The sequence below is a fragment of the Centroberyx affinis genome, unplaced genomic scaffold (genome assembly GCF_046629955.1).
Source record: "Centroberyx affinis isolate AG114_WGS23_722 - 3 ecotype Tasmania unplaced genomic scaffold, CSIRO-AGI_Caff_v1 ptg002146l_1, whole genome shotgun sequence".
In the NCBI taxonomy this organism is placed as follows: domain Eukaryota; kingdom Metazoa; phylum Chordata; class Actinopteri; order Beryciformes; family Berycidae; genus Centroberyx; species Centroberyx affinis.
In genome coordinates this window covers 68,150-84,350 of record NW_027280464.1, presented here as the reverse complement: position 1 = coordinate 84,350, position 16,201 = coordinate 68,150, and the positions used below count along the sequence as shown (strand labels likewise).

General features: G+C 43.1%; 2 protein-coding genes across 2 annotated transcripts; both read right to left on the bottom strand.

Annotated features, from left to right (window-relative positions):
• Positions 1–204: 204 nt before the first annotated feature.
• Positions 205–7,254, bottom strand: LOC139654730 (protein phosphatase 1 regulatory subunit 14A-like). Its single transcript, XM_071531880.1, has 4 exons — positions 7,049–7,254; positions 5,266–5,346; positions 5,002–5,034; positions 205–2,673 (listed from the first exon to the last, which is right to left on the bottom strand). The coding sequence occupies exons 1-4, from the start codon at positions 7,250–7,252 to the stop codon at positions 2,497–2,499; spliced, it is 495 nt and encodes a 164-aa protein (XP_071387981.1). The 5' UTR covers positions 7,253–7,254; the 3' UTR covers positions 205–2,496.
• A 2,175-nt stretch (positions 7,255–9,429) lies between these two features.
• LOC139654731 (delta-like protein B) lies at positions 9,430–14,707 on the bottom strand. Its single transcript, XM_071531881.1, is given in 8 exon segments — positions 9,430–9,617; positions 9,620–10,144; positions 10,961–11,177; positions 11,726–12,087; positions 13,274–13,531; positions 13,837–13,894; positions 14,273–14,512; positions 14,622–14,707. Coding segments are annotated over 8 exon segments (1,899 nt in total). The 5' UTR covers positions 14,673–14,707.
• Between the last annotated feature and the right edge of the window lie 1,494 nt (positions 14,708–16,201).

The window sequence follows — 16,201 nt, the reverse complement described above, 5'->3', positions numbered from 1 at the left end:
CCTTCTAATTACACTAATTGCATTAACTGTATGGTGAAGGAGGATAGAGTTTGACAGTGCATTCCCCTGCAGTGTTTTATGTGTTTGTCAGCTCTGCAAACTTTGTGTGTGTGTGTGTGTGTGTGTGTGTGTGTGTCTGTGTGTGTGTTGAGTGCACTGACTGTCAAAAACAAAAGTAGAAAATGAACAAGAGACGATGACTCAGTGTCCATGGCCTTGAGTCCAAATTCCATTCATTCACCATTAACGGTGTCTTTTTCCTCAGCGGAAACCCTCATATGAAGCAATCTCAGCTAAAATGACAGTGGCACTGGTATCTGCATTATACTGTCTTCACTTTACTGCATAGCGTCAAGGTCAACATTCTAGGCATAGTAGTCAAATGTTGCACAGGGAACATGGTAGGATGAAGTGCTTCAAAGATTTGAAACGAGAAGCATTGTGTGGAAACTGCAAATTGTTATGTAATTTTTTAAATCAAGATTCACAAACCAACATGTCAACACTGTATCAGATCCCATGGCAGCTCTACCAGCAGAGAAACATTTTCCACAGACTCCTGTATTCACTGTCACCCTCTGCCCTCTAGTGTAGAATCCAGTGTAAGACAAGAGACAGTTTCCCACTGTAGTGCACTAATTAGCTATGAGAACAATGGAGCGGACCAGTACCAATTAATCAGTTAATCAATAGTTAATCAATCAACTTTATCTATCTATCTATCTGTCCATTGTGTCTCATTCAGTCAGTTGGCTTGAAGACTAACTTTTAATAGCTTTCCTGTCCCCAGCTCCACCCCTGACTGTCATGCAGCTAAACCTGTAGGCCACCTTCATGTTACCTGCATCTCTTCCTGCTTCCTTCACCGTTTTGCTCAACAAAATTCCATGAGTTTTCTGTGACTATTCAATGACATCAAGTGCAATTCAGCTTGTTCAAATCTTTCTCTTTTGTGGTTGAAGTCAATTCAAAAATCCCAAGTCTTGTTTGGACTAATCACTTGGCAATTAGGAAATGTGTTAATTGGGTTATTCTTCTATCAGCAGCAAAAAGATTCTGAACATATTTCCATCACATTTCCAAAACTTTGATATTTATCATATTCATAACTATTTCAGGCCTGGAAAACACACTTTCAAATTCCAAAACCTCTATTTTTTCCCCATGAGGAAATCAATGGATATAGCAAAAGACAGTAAATGACATATTTCTATTAGCAGTTTCTGCTAAAGACTAATATCACTCAAAAATCTTAGCAGGATCAAAACTTAGTGAATGTATTGACCATGGTTTAAACTCTAGTAACTACACAATTCAATAATATTTAGACAAAAATTGACAAGGGATAAGCAAAAGCAAAATATCATTAAAAAGCTATATAAGCGATGCAACATGGTTGATTCCAGTGTTATACCAGAAGCCATATTGGTATGTTGGGTGTGTCTGCATTCCCTGTAATCATGACAATAGCAACCAACAGAATTCCTGGCCGCCACGATTTAACAGAAGATGCACAAGGCACACATGTGGATACGAGTGTATCCAGAATGCTCTGGTGTAGCTATAATGTTCATGTGTTCAGTGTATGGTGGAACATCACTGCCATGAGGCTTTGTCACAGTCTGATTCAGCATTAACTCAGGCAGTGATGTTTTAAAGGAAAATTCCACCCTTGGATACTCTTTTACTGTTGGATATCATCAATTTGTGATGAAGTGTTGTAATTTACCTTTTTGGTGTATCCACTTTCCCTCAACCTGCCTCGTCTACTTCTACTTTAGTGATTTACTACATTTCTCAGAATGCCTTTCGACAACCCCCAGAGAATGTGCCTGAACGTGTTCCATTCAGTGGGTTACATGTGTAGGTAGAGAGAGCAATAGTGATGGTGATGACAGTAGTGACAGTAAGAGCAAGAGAGCTAGTTCTTTTCCAGTTGAGGAAAAAGAGTCGCACCTTACTCAAAACACAACATTGTGGTTGCATTGCATTCTGGTCTATTGCTGCTATTGTCAAATTGAGAAACTGGTGTCTCTGCCTCTTCAATGGATTTCTCCCGCGATGACTGTTGAACGTTGGTGCAAATGGTGAGTCTAGAAAGAATCCCTTGCTCTTTGATTCTGAGGGACTGACACCAAAACGTGACACATTTTTGCATTTACCATTTATGTTTTAGATAGCTGAAATTGTTTTTGCTACATCATGTCTTACGTTGGAATAAGAAAAATACACCTCCAAACAAAATGGGCCTAGAAATACAAGGTACATTGCCAATAGCTTTTGACAGTTTTTTAACAGTATTGCAGTGATTAAGGGTGGATCTTTCCTTTAAAGATGTGAATTTGGAAGCTCATTTTAGAGTTTAAAATCTTGACCAACATCTCTGCCATCCACAGTCCAACATAACTACCAAGCTGGGGTCATCTGAGTATGTGACAGAAGTTTTCATGTCATGGCGGTGTGTGTATGTCGTTGCTGTGAGTGTGTGCGGGGAGGTCAGAGGGTCTGGTTGTGGCTGCGGGTGTGGTGGTTGTGGTGGTGGGGGTTGGTGAAGTGGTAGGGCTCGTGGCGGTTGTGGCTGTGGCAGATGACCGGGTGCTCGATGCCCTCGCTATGCAGCGCGTCCTCCTTGTGAACACCCTCCAGCTTCCCCACCAGCTCTCTGATGAAGGCCTGAGGAGGAACACAGCAGCCAGAGAACATATCATGATGAAATACAAGGTCACCAGGTCCATTATCAGGCATTTGGCAAGATTTCATCCTTTCCAATAAGCCCATAAATTTTGTCAGTACAACCACAATCCATTGATTAATAATATCCAAGTAGTCCTAACACCATCTATTATTGTGTGTAATCTGTCAAATTCCTAGGTCCATTATCAGACATGCAGTCATTAACCATTAGCTGGTTGTGGCTAATGGTTAATGACTGTTATTTGGTCTTTTCCCTGCCACACTTCCCCTTTCTTCCATAACCATTTGTTGACAAGATGGGGATTTGTGCTGTAGTCTTGCCCACTGATATAAGGCTTACAGGCTTAGAGAAAACACAAGTAACCACATCCACAAATCCCCCCCATCCAGTGCTAGCTTAGATGGATGCACCTGTCTGATTTCAGTAAACAGAGATCGATTGACTCTGCATACAAAAATTGGCATATATGCATTCATAAACCTGTTTGCATGCTATGGATTCACATTTCTTCTCTCAAGCTGATGATTTACCCTGCAGCTAGCATCACACAGTGGTATAAATGGGGAATGCTAACAATGCAAATAATCTCAGGACAAATGACAAGGACAAAGGACAAATGGGAGATTTAAGAAAGAGATGAGGAGCCTTTGTAAAAACATACTGTTATAACAGAGGACTCGGCTTTACTTGGACATTTTGTAAGTATAGTCCATGGGGAAGCCTTGAAAGAACATATGATCAGGCAAAAACAGACAATGGAAAAGCCCCACTCATGGCTATGGCTCATCCATTCATTAACATATATATACCATAGTAAGTGGTATAAATGCTGAAAAGACTTTAGTCAACTGTGAAGGGTAAAAATGACCAATACTAAACTCAACATTTCCCATGTTCTCAATGTGAGAAAATATTAGGCAAGAAGGAAAGGAAAGATTCCTTCTCTGGAAACATCTGGAACATTGGCTGACGAAAGTAAACCACAGTCCTCTCAGTTTGCTTCAAGGTGCAAACTGTAGCCTATGAAGCCACTATAAAAAAAAACCTATTGGCTGGATAATCATTCTAGCACTTTCATTCCTAAACAAAGTAAATCAGTGAAAGGAAAATTCTATGAAAATAATACAAACAAACCCTCAGCAATTGAAAGTTTAGTGGCAAAGAATGCGTATCAATCATCCATGAGTGTTTCTGGCTTAGGTCCATAGATAGAAAGAAGGCCTCAGAGAGCAGTGGGGACCCGAGGGGGAGAGGGGGTTGGGGGGGGGACCTGAAAGGCCACAACAGAGGAAGTTCCCACTCTGCCTAGTGTTATGATGTGCTGTACATGTGTTGTCCTTCTAAGTTTTGTCCATATTTCATTAAATGAATGTTGTAAAATGTCAAGTGTAAGTGCTGGAAAAGACATTATGAAAGTGTGATCTTAAGCCAATACTCCACAGCTCACTCTCTGTAATGACGAGTCATGGTTTTTAAGGAGGTCGAACAGAAATGGGCAAAAGCACCCAGACAGTATGGCACTCCTCAATCTTTTATATTGACTGTAAACAGCATATGCCCATTTGACTCTGGTTAACCTAATCCTAACTGTTCATTTTGAGGTTGCTTTACCATCAAGCAACCAACTGAAGCTCTCAGCTGAAGCCATCGTGTTGAGCTGATTGTGAAACACTTGTGCAGCGATGTTGACTTGACAGTGCTTCATTAAAGAACTGCTGCTGCAGGTTAGTGTACATAACTGTATCTCATAAAATCTCCCACAAGCAAGAACAGGCAACAGACCGCTTTCCCTCATTCTGGTTTCAGATACTCCTTGGCCTCTCTTTTGTTTGGGTTTTAATTGTGTTTATGCACGAAAGCAGTTGGCATGATGAGGCGTATTATTTAGAAACCTATTTTAGTTGCATGCAACTCTCAAGGGGCCCAACTCTCTCAGGCCGCATCAGGGTTTCACAAACTAAGTCTGGAGCAAGAAAGCCAGCAGTCACACTCACTTTCCCTGCTCTTGTCCCTGTGTTTGTATCTCAACTGGCCACTGTGAGGTTTACATTTGATCCTAGAAAGACTCATTGTTCCGGGGTGAAAATGGAAAGAGAGAGACAGAGAGCACAGATAGCCATTGTTGGGGCATATCGAGTGGCTGTGGTAGGAGGTGTCAGACGCTGCTGCCTCAGTCTAGTTGCCTCAGTCTAGTTGTGTGTGTGTGTGTGTGTGTGTGTGTGTGTGTGTGTATGCATGCGGGTATGCATATGCTGATCTGATGCGTGCTTCATCATGACAAATGTAATTTCCAATTTAAAACATACCTCTGTGTTGTTACTGCATTTTCGAAGCAGCTCCTGTTAAAAAAAAAAAAAAAAGAGGATAATGTTGTAACAAACCAGCCACATATAAGTTGTGTCTTTCTGCATGGTCATGTATTGTGTTTGTGTTTGGTGGAGAATGTGGAATCAGCTGTAACCCTGTTTAATTTGGAGATTTCTCCTCATTTGAATCTCCCTTTTCCCTTTTGACAATCTATGGTATCTTATGGGAATGCATTTCTCAAATTCCATCACAGGTCCTGTTACCTGCAACTTTTTGACTCTCTCCTCGTCGTTTGGCAGGTCAATCAGGTCATCAATGTTCACCTCATCTGGCATGTCATCCTCCTGAAGCATGCACATAAACACAGGCATGAGCATGCACACACAACACACACACACACACACACAACGTGAATGAGTCTCGTTCACACACATTGTGAAAATACATGCACCATCTGGACTGAGTATGGATACATCTACTTTTTCACACACTTGACCGATATCTCTGATGTTCTATATCAAGAGCGAATCAAGACTGAGGCTTCAGCCCGCACACAGAGCATGTCCATCATTTCCATGTTTATTGCTGAGGACAATAACAATAACAGTAACAATGTTCATGTAATACTGTAACAGTGGCCTGCTCTGTCTGAACAAACAGCTATTGTACGAGCTCAGTGGAGGGACAGGCTAGTCCCACCCGTCCATCCACACCACCGCACTGTTTGTATAATCAGCCTGGCACATGCAGTATTCCAACTCTACAGTCCACCAGGTTCTTCTCTATACAGTGAAACTCTGACAAATATGCCCTTCTTACCCTTAAAACCAATAAAACAAGGGTTTGCATTTTTCTGCCTACTTGATGACTTGGTGCAACAAGATGAAACTCTAAATTCTCTGACTTTTTATGGTTTGATGTGAAGGTTTCCATCATTCTTTATGAGAAATCATATGACCAGAGGACAAATTAACCTCATTTAAAACATATTCTGCAACATCTAAAATATGTGGAAATCTGCAGAAAAGCAAGAAAGACTTGCTTAATTCCTGTAAAGTTTACATTTTGGATACAAGGTTTTCACAGTATACAGTACATAATCTTAAGACTATGAGTATGTCATAGGCTTGGAGCTATAGAGATCTCTGTGAAAGCCGGTCCTTTTGCTCTAAACTCCCTGCGATCATCTGAGGTTTCTTAATATCAAAATCCCAGCTTCTCACAACACAGTCCTGCACTCCATGTCCTCAAAATACCCCTTCATCCCCCACAACCTCCCCATGAGAGATCTTGCGCCTCCCGTCAGCTCCTCCACAGCGGCCAGTTGCACAGTGTTTACCTCCTCCTGGGACCTAAACACACACACACCACTCTCCCTCCTCCGTAACCTTCCCCTCTTCCCTTTTCTCATCATTCATCCCTCTTTCTGGCCTTACATGGGCACCGAGCATCCCCCCCCCCCGGGCGCATCCAGATCCCTGAGAAGGAGACAGCAAGTGGACCTCACTTCTGCAGGGTGCTTGGCCTTTTAAGGAAAACCAGGCTGCCCTACCTCTGTCTTTAAGCTCCGTGTTGCTGACACATCGTACATCATCCCACCAGGGGAGCCCACCGCTCCAAGTCCAACTACTCACGCATCTGGAGTTGTCATATAATCTCAACTCGCCTTGCAGTAATAATAATATTGTCAAGTTAAAGAAACAAAGTAATCTTTCCTTTTATATTTGATGCACTCTGCTGATTACATGTGCCCTATTTTCCTTAAGATACATCTTTATATAAAAGTGAAATATGGGGTGGCTGAGGTGAAGATTTATGCAGGCCTGTTAATTATGAAAGAAAGGGGATGATGGGATTTTATGTATTGTTCACTTTTTTCTTATTGCTCACATTTGTAAAGCGCTTTGTAACGTGCTCTATAAATAAAGACCATTATTATCTTATTATATGACTGTTTAAAGTCCAATAAAAGTTATGTTCTCAGGTAGACAAAGCAATGTTTGAAAAAGACTTGACTGCTCTGATGTTAACAGACACCACACTCACCTTGCCGGAGTACAGCCGGTCCAGGCTCTCGTCGATCCACTTCTCCACGTCCAGGCGCCTCTGCAGCTCTTTGCGGTTGTATTTCACGGTGACCCGGGCTTGTCTCTTCTGGATATTACAGCCGTGGTCCTGAAGCGAACCGAAATCTGATGACTGAACCTCATCGTCTTCCCCGGGCGTCGTCCCGGTCCGGTTGGCTGCCATGTCTGGTGTGGACTGGTCCGACTGGTTTGTCTCTGCAGCTGGAGAGCAGCGCTGCATGGGAGGCGGCGATGACACTGGAGCCTCGACAGTGAAAAAGATATACGAGATAGGAGGCTGTTCTGTTTTTTCTCTTCTTCTGGGGCAGTTTATTTACAGCAGGTCCTGGAAAAGTCTTATAATGCCTTATATCATTTTAACTCAAGGCCTGAAAAGGTCTTGGATACAGTTAAATATGGCAGATATAGAGGGGAGCAAAGTGATGACTAACAAAAATATATTGTTTTTTGTTTGAAATATTAGATGACTGAACTATCAGCAGGGACATTGGTCCTGAATCATATATTTTATTCATAGCTTCCAAATAGCCTAGATTTCAGTTTTGCTATTGGTATTTTTTGCATAATCTTTGTTCTTTATTATAATAATAATATAAAAGTCTTTATTAATATAAAACCTCAAGTTTGCCATACCCAGTTGGCAACCACGTTTTATTACGTTTTAGAGGTCTTAAAAATGTGTTTTCCCCATATAGCCCTGTAGCCTAATAAGTCGAATTATTTTCATTTTCACGTTTGTGACATTGGTCTTGCAGTCTTATTCCAACGGGCATAAAAAAAAGGTAAAAAACAACAAAAAAAAAACAACTTAAAAAGTCCTGTTGATATTTGATGAAGCTCGAAGGCACACTTTGCACACGCATTCCAAAACAAATAGTCTGCGTTGTTTATAGGCTACTGTTGAGCCAGTGATCATTATTTATTATCATTTACAAATAAAAGATTTATTGCACATTTGCTCTCTTTCTTTACAGTGATTTTTGAACAGCTAACGAGTTTTACTCCACTTCCTCACCTCTTCCTCACAGCATAAGTGGCTTCTGGCTTTTAGAAACCGCTTGTAAACCACTGGAACACAAAAGTAAGCTAATGTTCCAGAAATATCTGCCAACAGCAATAATTAAGAGTAGCTAATTTTCCAACCAATAGGCTATAGGCTAGTTCTGGACAGTCGCTGAAGAAACAACACATTAGCAGTAGGCTATTTTCGGCTAGCTCATTACCTATTTAAATTAACTGATACGCGCTCACAGGTGTGCCTTATTGAGTATTTTGCAGCGGCTTCTGACGTGTCTCAGCCAATCAGAGCTGAGGACTCCAGAGAGGCTAAAGACTGTTAGGGCTGAACTCAAACTATATGAAGAATCAATTTTAATCTAAATAAGAAAAACTGATGATAAAGTCTCTATAAACTCACTACACAAACACTAAAAATAGGATTATAGGAATATTGGATGTCAGCATCCAAAATGTATCCAGAGTCAAAGAATCAAAGCAAATCTTTTATTCCACATCACAGTCACTTACAACATGATGAAATCAAGTATGAGTGAAAACATGTAACAAAACACAAACTTTGGCATGAACATGAAATGGCACAATTCAATTAGCAGAAATGGTAATGGTTTCAGTAGGATATATATTACAGTAATGGTAAAACCAATTTTTTTTTTTATATCCCCTGCCCTGAATGTCTTTGGGATATTTCACACAGCCCACACAGACAAATTATCCACATAGAACATCAAGCACGGGTCTTCATTCAGCATCATATAAATATATCTCTCAATTTGTGACAATCAAAGTGAAGTCATAAACATAAATTTTCAAATAAATAAATAATATAAACAATAGAAATGATGGTACATTCAAATAATAAGGAAATAATGGCCAAAGGAAGATTGAAAAGCAAAAGAAAAAAAAATGTCAAAAAATGATTAAACAAAGTAAATATATCAAAGACAACAACCTCTAAAACATGTGGTATGGGTGGGTTTTCCCAAGGTAATCAGAGTATTGTGACTTCCTGTATTTGGTATGTGTTGTAGGTCCTATGAACAGTGTATCATATGGTACTATTTGTCTCTTTGGGTCATTTAACTTGGAAGAGCTTCATCCCATATACTTTTTCAATAATCTTTGTAAATTATCGTCTTTTTTTCAACATTTTGTTTCTTATGTTTAAATTAAACAGTACAGTAAGCTTCAGCATGAGCAGAGTCATGAACTTTTTCCTCTCTTTCATTGTTCATGAAGAGAGAGGAAAAACAAGTGCTAATATTCCCACCCACTTCTCCTGCGTGGATGTCCCTGTTTTTCCCTCTAGATCTGGACGGTGTTTCATCTCAGCCCCGCCGCAGAGCCCAGGCCGGCCTCCTCCCTCCACATGAAGTCCTGACGCTCCCCTCTGGCCAGGCTGCTCTCCACGGGACTGTGCCTGTAGCCGGATCTGCCGTCCGGGTTGAGAGAGAGACTGAGGCGCGCCGTGCCGTTGCTGATCTTGAACAGGCCGTTAGGCCCGAGAAAGCCTCTCTCTCGCTTCCTCCCAGGTTGTTGACCGTCTCCAAGTCGTTGTAAACCGCGACGTCGCTCAGCTGCTTCCTGCCCCGCAGATGCCGCCTTCTCCTCAACACTATAATGCCCGCCACCAGAGCCAACACCAGGACGGCCAGAACGCAGGAGGCGGTGAGGGTGGCGGAGGAGGGCTGCGAGGTTTGGCGCAAAGCCGGCTTGAAGCTCGGCTGCAGCGTGAACTCGCAACTGGAACCCATGAACCCTTTAGGGCACTGACACACGGGCCCGGTGAAGTGGGTGAAGCAGGTGCCGCCGTTCTGGCAGGGACGGGCGCCGCAGGCGTCCGAGCGCACGCTGCAGTTCTTGCCGGTGTAGCCCAGGGTGCAGGAGCAGGTGTAGTCATTCACACCGTCTTGGCAGGTGCCGGCGTTCTGGCAGGGGCCCGAGGCACAGTCGTCAATGTTGACCTGGCAGTTGGCACCGGTGAAGCCCGGCTGACAGCGACACAGCACACTCTGGCCCAGGTCCAGACACTCCCCACCTGCAGGAGGGAGAAAATAACACGGCTCTGTTTAGCATCATGCAGACAAGGGAAGACCATTCAGTGCGTTTAAAGAGATGGTGTTAATGGGATTACATTTAGCACTGTGTCAAGGTTGTCTGGAAACGATGTGGGGATCTGAGTAACTGCTCGGCTCTTGCCTCTGGCTTGGTGGATGGATATGCACTGAATGCTCCTACTGCCAGAACCAAATGATCAGAACGCCTATCCAGTATACTGATTTATAAAGGTGTTGTGGTGACACAAGCTCTCTAAAACAAGTACTTTTTAAATGCTAGAATGTTATATTTGGTAGGCAAGAGGGTAAACTGTAAAACTCTGCCTTGAAATTGTGGTGTTTTGAATATTTTTCTAAACATGTAGATTGTGAAATACCTGCAGTATGGTTAGCATGCAGGAGATACTATTATATATTCTGTATGCTATATGAGCATATGGTCATGACCAGAGGGTGAGAGTGCTGCATTCAGAGGTTATGAGCAATTGGGTGTCTGACCTCTGCATGGTGTTTTGCCCCAACAATACCAGCAGAGGGAGCCAAAAGCTGACAGACCCCACTAGATTTATTCCCCTTTGGCAAGCCCAATTCAGGAATTCAGATGATAACACATTTAATATTAGAAAAATTGTCACTATCCTCTAGACATTGCACCACATCATTGCCATAAGCTACAAAAAGGGCGTAAGGTAATACCTATTCACTAAAAAAAAGGCAAGTATATCCAGCCAAGAAACTGCTGGTTTGCACTTCAACCACAAGATGTCAGCGGTGTCGGGGCCCATCCTGCCACTCACCATTGAGACAGGGGCTGTTGCTGCAGCGGTCCAGCTTCTTCTCGCAGTTGGAGCCGGTGTAGCTGGGCGGGCAGCGGCAGGTATAGCCTCCGGTCAGCGTCTCCACACAGGTGCCGCCGTTGAAGCAGGGGCCATCGGCGCACGTCATGGCAATGATCTCGCAGTTCTTACCGTAGAAACCCTGCGGGCAGGTGCATGAATAGTCGTTCTCCAGGTCCTACAGAGGAGACAAAGGAAAACATTAATGTTAAGGAAAGAATATCTAGATGAAAGCCTCAAAGAAGTTATCTTTAGAAGTCTGACAGTGATCAAATCAAACTACAACAGTCATAGGATACTGCTTAAACATTAAAAAAGCGATGAGTGTATTCTCCTTTATCTAAAACCAACTGTTAAAGGTGCTATATGTAGCATTATGTTTCTCAATATTGAGACTACATTTAAACCCTGAAGATGTTTCTATTTGCCAATATGCATTCAGACCAGGTAAGCAAACATGAAGTTGAGATTATGCAGTTAGAACAGTGGAACTAGAATAAAATATTACTTGTTTCTGTTTTGTGCTGTAAAGCAATCCAGCAGATTTTAAAAATGCAAATGTACAATGCAGTGTAGAAACCAGTAGAGGCTATCAATCGTCTCGGTGATGGTCTTGTCTGTTTACGATAATTATACTAATGCTAATGTGGTAATGGTTTATTGACGATAAAATGCCACATACAGCACCTTTAAAATAAATAGTACTAGATTGTACTGTATACTCACGTTGCAGCTGCCTCCGTTCTTGCAGGGGTTGCTGTCGCACTCGTTGGTCTCCAGCTCGCAGTTGGTGCCTCCGTAGCCGGGCCGGCAGGTGCAGGTGTAGCTGCCCTGGCCCGTGTTGGTGCAGGTGGCGCCGTTGGCACAGGGCCGGTGGTTGGTGCAGTAGTTGAGGTCCTGGTCACAGAAGAGGCCCCCCCAGCCCTCCTGACAGTTGCACTGCCACGGCTGGCTGCACGTCCCGTGGAGGCAGCCTGGGTAGCGGACGCACTCCTTGCAGGAGGGGCCCTGCCAGCCCATACGACACGTACAGCCCCCTGGGGCCTCGCAGTAGCCGTGCTTCTCGCTGCAGTCCGCCGAGCAGATGGCTGGAGAGGAGAGGGAGGGGAGGGTGTGTGATTACAATGGGCACGCCTTCTCATACATTTCACACACACACACACACACATGTACAGAGCACCCTGTCTGACCCCAGCCCTGTTTCAGACTTCACTGTTGGTTAAGTATTAAGCCAAGCAGCTGGTAGGCACACCGCCGGAGACAAATGCTTTCTTTTTATCTCCTCCCCACTACACACACACACGCACACACACACACACACACACACACACAATTTCACTCAGAAGAAGTGCAAACACACGCACACATACACACACACAGACCACCTTGAAAAATGTGTCTCTCTAATGGGGGTCATGGCTCTTTCTCTCATTGTAATGGAGAACAAAAGGCAGATGGAGCACCACAGCCTTCCTCGCTATGGAGTAAAACCCAGCGCTGCAGGACGTCTGCCAGATAAAGGAGATACTCCATGTGCTCTGAAAAGACCGCTGTCTAAAGTTTACCGTGTCTGCTTAAGAGATTAAAGAGTAAGCTTAAAAAAAAACCCACTTTCATCCATGCCTTGACTAACTTTGAGTTGAATACACTTTAAAATCTTGAGAGGGATAAAGGTTTGATTTATCTTATCTTGCAAATAATGTTTCCTTTGAGGCTGTTGTTTTGTAATTTCACCTCAAGTGCAACCATCTTTATTTGTTTCTACCCAAAGTGTGATATTTCAATACTTGCTCAGGTGTGTTTGCTTTAAACTATTTTAGGTACTGCAAGAGGGTCACTGATAGAAACTGCATTAGTAGCTGGATCAATCTCCCTGAATCAGCAAGTTTAGCTTATGAAAAGAACAATAGTATCAATATAATTGATTTTAGAAGGACAGGCCTACTATACAAATATCACATATTATCTATAGGAATCTTATATAAATATGGTGATACCATCAGAGAATAAAAAATACCATTAAATAGGATAAGGTCACTATAAAGTCACTCTGAGTACCACAGAAACACTTTAAATCCCTATAGAGGAAAATTACAGTGATTTCCCCTTGAGGCTTATGTAAACACACTGATATGATGCTCTATTGATCCCTGCACCCCTCCACAGAGAGATCAGAGCTATAAGGTCAACTACAGAACAGCACCCTTGGGAGCTGGTGTAGGGCTTCGGTGCCTTGCTCAAGGAGACTTCGGCGGTCACCATGTGTCCACTTACGCTCAGAGCAGTAGTTTCCCTTCCAGCCCTCCAGACAGATGCGGTGGCCCTCCTCGTCGCAGGTGTAGTGGCCCAGCGTGTCGTCTCTCGGCCTGCAGTATTCAGCGCAGGCGTCGCCGAAGTAGTACTCATCGCAGAAGACGTGGTAGGAGTAGCGCAGCTCGCTCTGCTCACCGAAATGCACGTCCTGGGACCAGTCCTCGCCGATGGCAAGTCTCCTTCTGGTCGCCAGACGGCTCACAAGGTTGTTTTGGTTGTCTGTATAGGGGAATGGAGTTTATTAATCGGTTGATCTTGCGAGGAAGCTGGTGCGTAAAAGCTTTAAGCGCGTGTTGGGCATCAGTTGGATACGGCAAGGCACAGACACTCGCCATACTTCAGCCTAAGAGAATCCGAATTTGATGTTGTAGTTACCATGATAATACAGAGTAGAGATCAAACAAAATCAAACGTCAGATCAAGCCATATCGTTAAATAAGTCCCTGCGTTATGTTGATGACCTGAATGTATCACACTGACTAAATAAGAGGCTAATATCTATTTCCATATAGGAAAACACCTACCTGTGTATTCAGTCGGAGATTCAGCGTTCCAGGCTTCAATGATCAACGAAAATGTTCCCTAAAACAGAAAAAGGCGCATTCAGTGCTTGGAAAAGGTAATGCCAATAATACATACAGTTCATCTGAGTAACTTTACGCCCTTATCTGACCAGTGTTACATAAAAAGTGGGTTATGACCTGTAGTCAGTGATTTTCTTAAGGCAACCCAACATTAACAAATGTCAGTCATATCTTCAGAAAAGCAATGATTCTTGATGTTCCTTATCCTCATATCACTTAGCCTACGTCAGTTTGATACTAGCCTAGTTACTGTGATGTGTATAAAGTTTTATTTCAGACTAAAATTGTTAACTTGATTCCATAAATAAGAAGTTTAGTGCATGGGTTTAGCCTCCACTATATTCCTACATGCAATTATATGATAATGTGCATTTACCGGCCACTTGAAGTGGAAAGGCACCCTGATGGGAGCGCTGCTAGAAATTGAGGTGTGATCGGCCCTGATGACGTTGGTGTGTCCGGTCCCAAAGGTGCAGGGTGGCTCTGCCGAGATCACATCCTCTGGGTGTTTAAGGCAAATTCTGAAAAATATATGGCAGTCCCTGTGTCTTCTGCAGATGCGCTGCGCCGTGTGGAATGAATGGATTTTCAACTCAAACACACCAGAGGACAATACCTGGAAAGACAGATAAAGAAGTTGATATTAGACGCGCTGTGCGTAAAGACACTTTGAGGATACAACTTTGAGGTGTTTTTAGTTCCAAAACACCCGAGGCTATACGTACCACTTGTACTAAGGCCAGAGCCAAGAGGTATCTCAGATGTAGATGCGCCATTTCTTCCAAAAAAATTGCTTCCCAGTTCTAGGTGGCTGTATGCATTCGTTGTATCCAATAATATTTCCAAAAACTGGCGAGGAAAACTTGTAGGGAAAAAAAAACCTTTAAAACACAACTTTCATTGCTGAGAAATGTGTGTGCGCAGCAAGGTCCAAGGGATGTCCAGTAAATCCTTGTCTTCTTTGATTCCTATCTTCTATCCTAGCCGGTGCTCCACTTGTTTATGTTCTGGTGCGTAAAGGCGCAGAGCGCTTTTATACCTTCTGATGCTGCGCGTCACATGGAAGGAGGTGGAGTCGGAGCAGACCTCTGGGGACCAGCAGGGACACGAGGGACCTGTGTGGGGAATTGAACAGCCTACACTACATCTGGGCAAAGTTGAAAAGTATGCACAAGGAAGACAAAATGACGCAAGGCAGATATGTTTAGCTTTATTTTTTAAATGATAAAACCTAGTAATCTTTAACTGTTAATCACCCAGGCAAGTTTAGCCTATTAAAGATAAGGCATAGGCTACATTATGTACAGATCATAAAAGCAAACTTCAGATCCAAATGTCAGCTATATCCTATATGTTATTTAAGCAACTCAGTGATGTCACAGCAAATAAAGTATTTTCCATAACCACTCAAGTAGTGGGGGGAGATTTCCTCCAAACTGACTATAGATAACTAAAAGTAACTAACTTCCAAGAAATTATAAGGTGATTTAGAGATTCCAAGTTTTGCAGTAGGCCTGTAACGTGTCAAACAATGCGTGTATCACGACAACAGTTTATTGGACCAAGGCTACATTTCATCAAACCTGTAGTGGATAACAGCGGTGAACACAACTTGAACTACATTTTCGGGGCTATAATTATTGTTTAGTGTGTTTTTATTTCTTTCTGGGGTATAGGCCTCTATAGATCAAACACGGATCAGAAGGAAGCGGGGAAGAATAGCCTTTCTTTCTTTGGACACCAACATTATAATTGCTCTGACGCGTGTGAGGTGACAAAGAGTGGGCAGGTTCCGGATAAGACCTTTCCATTGTGCGCCTCGGCTGTTCAGGCCTCTTCTCTTGTGCTCTGGAGCCCGGGGAGGGGGGGTAAAGGGGGGCGGGGGTTATTGGGGGGGCTCCTGCAGGACTGAGAGTTTGGCCTATCATATTGCCTTTGTCTGGACCTCATGCGAACAGCTGTATGGTAATAAACGGCACATGGTCCACCGTGTGGGGCTCCAAGCCCGGCTATTGTCTCCTCAAACCGTCCACCCCCAGCACACACACACACACACACACACACACACACACACACACACACACTCCACCGCCTTAACCCCTTTACTGCGTATTGATTTCAGCCGTCATCTGCAGCACCTGTCACTGCAGTGGAGGGTAAACACACCTAAACTCTTATTTGCAGTAGTGAGTTGACCCTCTCTTTTAAGCAGACATAAATCTGTCTGGCCTAAATTTATAGTCAGTAAAATGGATGGGGTCTTTTAAGGGACAAAAAGCACAAATTAATGCTTTTCTGAAAATAT

What these genes read in the sequence shown, in the direction of transcription:
- LOC139654730 (XM_071531880.1), bottom strand. Translation starts at nt 7,252, where the DNA reads ATGGCAGCCAACCGGACCGGGACGACGCCCGGGGAAGACGATGAGGTT. An exon ending in ACCGGCTGTACTCCGGCAAG is followed by an intron (nt 5,347 to 7,048) that starts GTGAGTGTGGTG and finishes TGCATGCTTCAG; the next exon opens with GAGGATGACATGCCAGATGA. An exon ending in AGAGAGTCAAAAAGTTGCAG is followed by an intron (nt 5,035 to 5,265) that starts GTAACAGGACCT and finishes TTTTTTTAACAG; the next exon opens with GAGCTGCTTCGAAAATGCAG.